The 6,679-nt window shown below is 58.0% G+C and overlaps 1 protein-coding gene across 1 annotated transcript in view; it reads left to right on the top strand.

Annotated features, from left to right (window-relative positions):
- Nucleotides 1–6,679, top strand: part of LOC113213340 (arginine kinase) — a 35,976-nt gene that overhangs the window by 6,080 nt on the left and 23,217 nt on the right. Inside the window, exon 3 of the mRNA XM_052263531.1 lies at nucleotides 6,189–6,233. Within this exon, the coding sequence (XP_052119491.1) occupies nucleotides 6,189–6,233 (45 nt within the window). The remainder of the gene's footprint in view (nucleotides 1–6,188; nucleotides 6,234–6,679) is intronic.

The raw sequence follows: 6,679 nt of genomic DNA on the forward strand, positions 1-6,679 counted from the left end.
CCCGTCTTACGACCAGTCACAGCGACACGGCGGAACTGAATCAAACAACCTCACGTCTGGCAGCCGCGTCAGGGAGGCTCACCGACGTCTTGAGGGTGGAGCCGGTGGAGGCGCGCGGGAGACAGCGGCACTGGACCTCGGAGAGGAGAGCGGTGTTAAATTGCACCACAATCAAATTACTGGATAACAAAATGCCTCGGTGCAATATTTGGATGCATCTTTACTGCGATGATCTCAGTATAGTTGATGAATTGATGGCCACCGACCAACCACCCAGCCGGTGGGAATGGGAATGTCGGGTGTAAAGAAATGAACTTTTAGTATACTCTATGAAAGCTGTAGTTCTTTGCGTTTAATCTAAAGTAACTTTTGCATAGTTAAAGTTTAGTTTCAGTAAAGTAGAGCTAAGTAAAAGTTGTCAAGTTTTTTTCCTCCCGGGGCATGAAAATGTGTGAATTACGTAGAGCACAGTCGAATGCTCAATTTCGGGGAGTTACAGTCCCCTCGTCAACGCTTTTTTTGCTTTCTAACATTCTTGTATGTATGATATATAGCTAGCTCGAGCTAGCTACTGTCATACTAACGCCGAAGTGTGAACTGCTGCTGTTAGTGACCGCACAACCTAGACGGTAAACGCAATATTGAGAATGTTCTCGAGGTGCTCGCCGCTGCCACCGGTCGCTCGCTCGCGTCAGTGTGGGAGGTGGGTGTGTCCCCCCACCCGGCTCGGCTGCACGCCCCTCTGGCTCTCTTCCAGGGGTCTCGTCTCTCGATACGCAGCCGCAGCCCACCCTCCCGTGCCTCGGCGAGCCCCCCGGGCACCTTGGCCCCGGCTGTGCCGCGAATATTGCCGCTGATGTACTTACTGTTCATGTTCATACGTACGAGCGAACTTAGCGGACAGAGTATATAAATCTATAAATCTCACTTCACCCGAACACGAAACTCGTCACATAGTCATAAAGGAGTGGTCTGGTCTCGCCGCACTGAATGTGTTGAGTGTGCCGAGTGGCCTGAGGATTTCCACTCAAATTGGTGGTGAAAACCAAAAGTGCCGACTAGAGAGCACTGAGAGTTTCTTACGAACAACTGCTCTTCGTAACGTACAAAGCATTTATGGAGCATTTGTAATACAAACATGAGTGAAAATTATCTCACTTTGGGTGGGAGTGCGATGATGAATGTTTACGCCGTGTGATCTTTTTTCATCGCAGATGCAGATGATTGTGGAAATGCCTTTATTATTGCATTGAATTTAAAGTGATTTTGCATTGAAAATGATTGTCGTAGTCGCTGTGGGTGGGCGGGCCACCGGTAGGGCCGCGGTGCGAGGCCTACTACCGTCGCGTCGCGTCGGGCGGGGCGCGGAGGGCCATGCTTTGATGTTTAATAGAAGCGTGGTGTTGTTGCCAACTCGTTCCCCTACCTCCACCCCAGGGCCGTAAGGGTTTCCTTGGTACCCTCCCCGTGTCCCGGGGGGAGGGGAGGGGGAAGAGCTCGTGCAGTGCAGTAGGGGTAGGGCGCGTGGAGCCATACAGTTAGGTTGCAGTACACTCTCAATCTGGGTGTGCAGTGTCCTACACAGGCGACTTTATTCAACTACCTACCGGGTAGCAAATGACTGACTATAAGGTCTCCTTGCCCACCCGCTGTGTGTGTGTGTGGAGGGGAGAGGGGAGCCCCCACCCACTCAACTGATTCCGCCACGACGGCGACACGCTTCCTGAGTCTCGACCAGGATTAATGTTTGGCGACTCTCCTCGGAGATGAGGTGCGAATGCCTCTAAACACGTCGAGTCCGAGGAGAAAAACATTCCATCCCGGTTGTAAAAGGGAGTCCTCGGAGGAATCTGCTTCAAATTGAGAATAAAGACCACATTTGATGACTCGCGAATGACAGCAGCAGGGCCAGAGTAGAGCGAGGGCGAAAACCTATCGGCGTCGGTATAGGGAAGCAGTGACAAAAATTCCACTCAATCACTACCGCCACCTTCAGTCGCCTAATTCGATTACCACCGGACTGTTTTGTTCGGTCCGTCCCGCCGGTCTCGACCCCGAGCGCCCCGAGCTTCTGTTTTGATGTCCTCTGTCGTGTCGCGCCTGCCCCGGCCCAGGACCCGGCCCAGCCCCTCGCCGCGCAGGGCTTCGGTCCGCTCGATCTGCCCTCCCGCCGCCGCGCTTGCCGTTCGCGCCCCCTGCCTGCGCCTGCCTGCTTACGTAAACACCGGGCTGGCACCCGCATCATGCCATGCCAAACCCCGCCCCGCCCCGCCCCGCCCTCACTAAGTGGCTCGGCACGGCTTGTTGACCTGCCTAGTCCGTGTGCCGCTGTGACAGCGGAGGCGTCGTGGCGGGTCGCGGTGGGCTCCGCAGTGAGCCCCGGCAGCAAGCAGCAGGAAGCCCCCGCCGTGCACAATACAGACAGCGCGGAGACGTGGCGATGGGCGCGGGGCGGGGCGGGGCGGGGGCGTCTAGGGTGGGGGCGGGGCGCGGTCCGAGCCGGCGCAGGGCCGCGCAGGCACAGAGCATTGTGGATAACCAGTTTCAACCGGCCGCAAAGGTTTTCGTGAATGTACTTTATACAGACGAGCCGCCGGAGGGCGGGGCTCGGGCCCAGAGCATCCTTGGGCATGGGCACGGCATGCCGCAGAGGCAGGGCCTGGCCGACCGCAGCAGAGTCGACTACGTTGGCGTTCACTGCCTGCAAAACGAAGCTGCTGCCAAACAAAGCCGGAGCAAACTGCACTACTGCCACGGGCGGTTAGCGCCTGTGGGGTAGGCAATAGTGGCTGCGGCGCGCGCGGGTGTCGGGCGGGACTGCCCACCCCACCGGCGCTCAGAGGCTCCGCGGAGCGCTGCCGGGGAGAGTCGCGGAGAGCGGCTGCGGCGTGGCGGGCTGGAGGTTGCGTTCTTCTTCTTTAATGTCAGTCTATTTTCTACCGAAATTTGTGGCTGCGAAATCTAAGTGGAATGTAATTCATCAATAAGAAACAAAAGAAACAACTGCGTCAAATAGGGTACGCGCAGTGCAATTTGTTCATGGTGACGTTTAGTTTCCTCGGTTTCTTATTGTACAACGTTCTCAACATTTTGAAATAACTAAATTAAATGCGCTTAAAGTGTTTAACAGAGGGCGTTCCACGCGCGCCGCTTTGGCTCGTGGCACAGGGGGTCGGGGGAAGGGGGCGCCCTCTCTTCTCGTGGGGGTCGGTGAGGAGGGGGGGGGGGCGGAGGGCCACGGTCAGGGCCATCCCTCTCCCATCCCCTCCCGGCCAGCGGGTGGTTGGTGCGCCCTTCCCCGCGGGCGGCCGAGGGGCCTGCTAGGAGACGCGGGTGCCGTGGTGCCGCACTGTAGATGTAGACCTCATTGCCTCGGTCGGGCGTATTTCACGAGCAGGACTATCATGCCAGCTAGGGGTGGGAACGTTCGGCCAACAAATAGGCGGGGTTCACTAATTCACGTTCTGTTGAATTGTATGAAAATGTTTTTGTATTGCATGTAAATTGCTCCTTTACATCGATCGAGTTTTACTACAGTAGTTAGAGCAGGTTGGACCCTCCACTCAAAGACGTGTTTGAATGCGCAAATGAAGGCCTCCGTGGCTGGGACAGGGGCAGCGTGGCGTGGGTTGGTTGGTCGGCGGCCTTGGCGCAGTGAAAGTGTGCAGTCAATCCTCGCGGCCCTGCGAACCTCTGGGGACCGCGTTGGCGAAAGCCTTGTTTCCTTCCTCTTCGTCGGAGCCTGCCACCAATCTAGGCGGTTGCGAATCAGACTCACCCTCGTGGAAAATGGAAAAAGAGCAGAGGCAGACGGCGAGGCGGGGTGGGGGTAGCAGGAGGACTGTGCTGCCAGAGTCGGCTCGGGCTTCAACTGGAAACTGCGCTGACACATGTGAATCTTAACCTACGATAATTTTATCAGTGAGAAATGTGATTTCTCTTTCTCCACTAACACACCCAAAAAACATTGCTCAAACCCAAAATCGTGGCGCGGTATTATCCTTTCAAAGTACCACATGCCGATACGATAAGTGCGAAGAGGGAGACGAGCGAGCACACCCACTCACTCCCTCCCCCTTAAAAACGGATCTCCTGGCTCTGTAGGAGACCGGCCCAGGCGCCGTGCTGCTGATGTTCTGCTATCGATTGCAAGCCGCGCGGCCCCGTTCTGCTACTCCTACCCGCCCCCAGCCCGCGCGGGGCTCAGGGTACCTTCCAGAGGGGGGAGACCTTGGGTGACGTGCGTGGTCGAGAGAGTGCGGGGGCGCGGGGGGAAAGGGGGGGGGTCAGGGCTCGAGGGGATGGGGGATTTGGGGCGGACCCCGCACTGGAGCACAAGGTCGCGGGATACACCCACAGCCAAAACCAAACGGGGACCTGGAAAACGGCGACGTAAACTGCTGAATCTTTGCAGAGAATAAGCGAAGCTGCAACGCCACTTCCAACTTGACGTTCGCATGGATCCTCATCCGCGTGAGGTCCCCTGGAAGATAGCATCCCCGCCCCTCGAGCCGGCATCCATGACCTTTACGGCGGACCCCGCGGGTCCCGGGCGCTGGTGGACCCCTGCCCCACCCTGAGCCGGCGTGTGCTGGTGAGAGGGAGAGTGCTCGGCCCTCCCGCGGCCCGTCCCGCGTCCCGCTCCCACACCAGCTCCTCCCGCCCCAGGTCTGCTAGGCGGGGCGGGCGGGGCGCGTCTATTTTGATCGTCAGCTGCTGAGTGTTATCTTTGTCCGTCGGTTTTTGTTCCGCCCGCCCAGGGCCCCGCCCAGCCCAGCCCAGGGCCGCCCCCGCCGCGAGCCAGCCGGTGCCAACCCAGCGCAACGCGTCGGGCGAGGGCGGCGCGAGGCGGCAGCCCTCTCGGTGCGAACCCATGGTCCCGTTGGACGGCGAGCTCTGGATCCTCCTCCCTACGTGCCGGGGATGCGGTTCCAAGTCCCCTGATTACGGAAAGGGAGTGCGGGGTGTAGTGCAACCCGCGGCACTTTGGTCTGGGGAGTCCCTGACCATCGGCTAGTAAAAGGCGAGCAAAATTCAATCTGAAATGCATTTGAGTAAAGACTCTGCCTGTGCAGCTAACGACCTCCTGTCGCCGGCGCGGCCCACGACCTCACACTTATTATTGTCGGGGAATGGCATGCGGCCGTATCGGTGACGAGCCACGTGACGCCCGGTGTCACCATTGTGTTCAGCTCCCCGTCTCTTTTTATTTTCCCCTTCGGCATCTCTCTCCGTCACACTCGCACACCACACCCGGCTCGCCTGCAGCTCTCTCTCTCCCTCCCTCTGCCTGGCCTCCTCCCCCGTCGCACTAATGATGTCCACGCTGCGCCAGGCGTCAAAACTCACTAAAAATACATGTTGAAATAGTTGCTCTGCGTTCAAGTTGTTGTACAGTGTGAAGCTGGGAAATGCGCCCGTGTGCCTTCCGGCCGCATGCGTCTTGCAGAATGAGTTCCAATTGGATGGTAACACAAGTCGCGTTTGTGCGCCGCTGTTGTGTGGGAGGGACCTGCTCACAGTCCTGCTCCACGGCGTGGCCGGCCCGATGCGCTCTTCCCTGACCTTCAAAGACCTTCGGGCAGGCCCTGCCGCCCTAGCCCGCCAGCCAACGCTCGCCACGGTCGGTCCCGAGGGCAGCACTAACAGTCTCAAGTGGCCTGCCGGTGGCTGGGCTGGCCCGGGCCAGGCCTTCCATGCATAACCATCTGCGGGGTGGCTGATGGCTGTGGGGGTGGGGCAGCGCCGGCCACCGGCCACCTAGCCAGGGTGCGACTCAACAGCCAACTCCGTGCATACTTTGGTGTATGTTCTTTGAAAGGGCAGGAGGGCTTCTATCATGCTTGCCCAGAGCCCTGGAGCGAGCGAGCATCAATACTTTTCTCGTATGCGTCCGAAAGGACAGGCGCGGGTGAAATGATCGACCGGAACCGGAACGTAGCCTTCTCAGCCCCACTTCTCGTTTTCGAACGCAAACGAGCATTGCGTTGCGGGGCTCTGTTCTTGCCTGTCCGCTGTTCTGGAGGGGGGGGGGGGTCGAGAAGGAAGGGGACGGGTGAGGAGGTCAAGACGGTCAAGACCGTCAAGACTTCGCGTCTCCCTCGGTCTGTCGCCCTCGCCCTCGCCATTGTTGGATGTTTAGCCATTTTTTACCACAGCGGCTACAATCGTAAATATTTTTGTTGCAGGAATTCAAATTTGAGGATCGGGGATCTCAACGTTCCGTTCCTGAGGTGAGTCAATCATCTAGACACGACCGAGACACGTTTCACCAGCCGGGCGGTGTGCGCCTTGCATCTCTTGTAGTAGTGCTGCCACGCAGACAGACGTGCGGGCGGGCCTGCCTTCCTGCACGGGGCTTTCAGCAGTGGTCATCACTACAAATTGAGCACGGTGCGGCATGGTGCCAGCTACACTCAATGACTTTGCACACAAATTTTGCACTCTTTTATTTTGTTTTACCAGCCCCAGTCGAACTTATGATTTATTTATTTTTATTTAATCCCTGTTATTTCTGTTTGTTTTATCACACCGACCTGCATGCGCACACATGGACTTCGTCGTTTCTACTTTGTCCTCGGAACGGATTTCACCCCACGCTCACCGCTGCAGCGGAGGCGGCGAGAACGCGGGCGTTGCTGCGGCCCCCAAACCTGCTCCCTCTAAACCCTCCCCCACT

The sequence above is a fragment of the Frankliniella occidentalis genome, unplaced genomic scaffold (assembly GCF_000697945.3).
Source record: "Frankliniella occidentalis isolate FOCC.00 unplaced genomic scaffold, Focc_3.1 Scaffold12, whole genome shotgun sequence".
Taxonomy (NCBI): domain Eukaryota; kingdom Metazoa; phylum Arthropoda; class Insecta; order Thysanoptera; family Thripidae; genus Frankliniella; species Frankliniella occidentalis.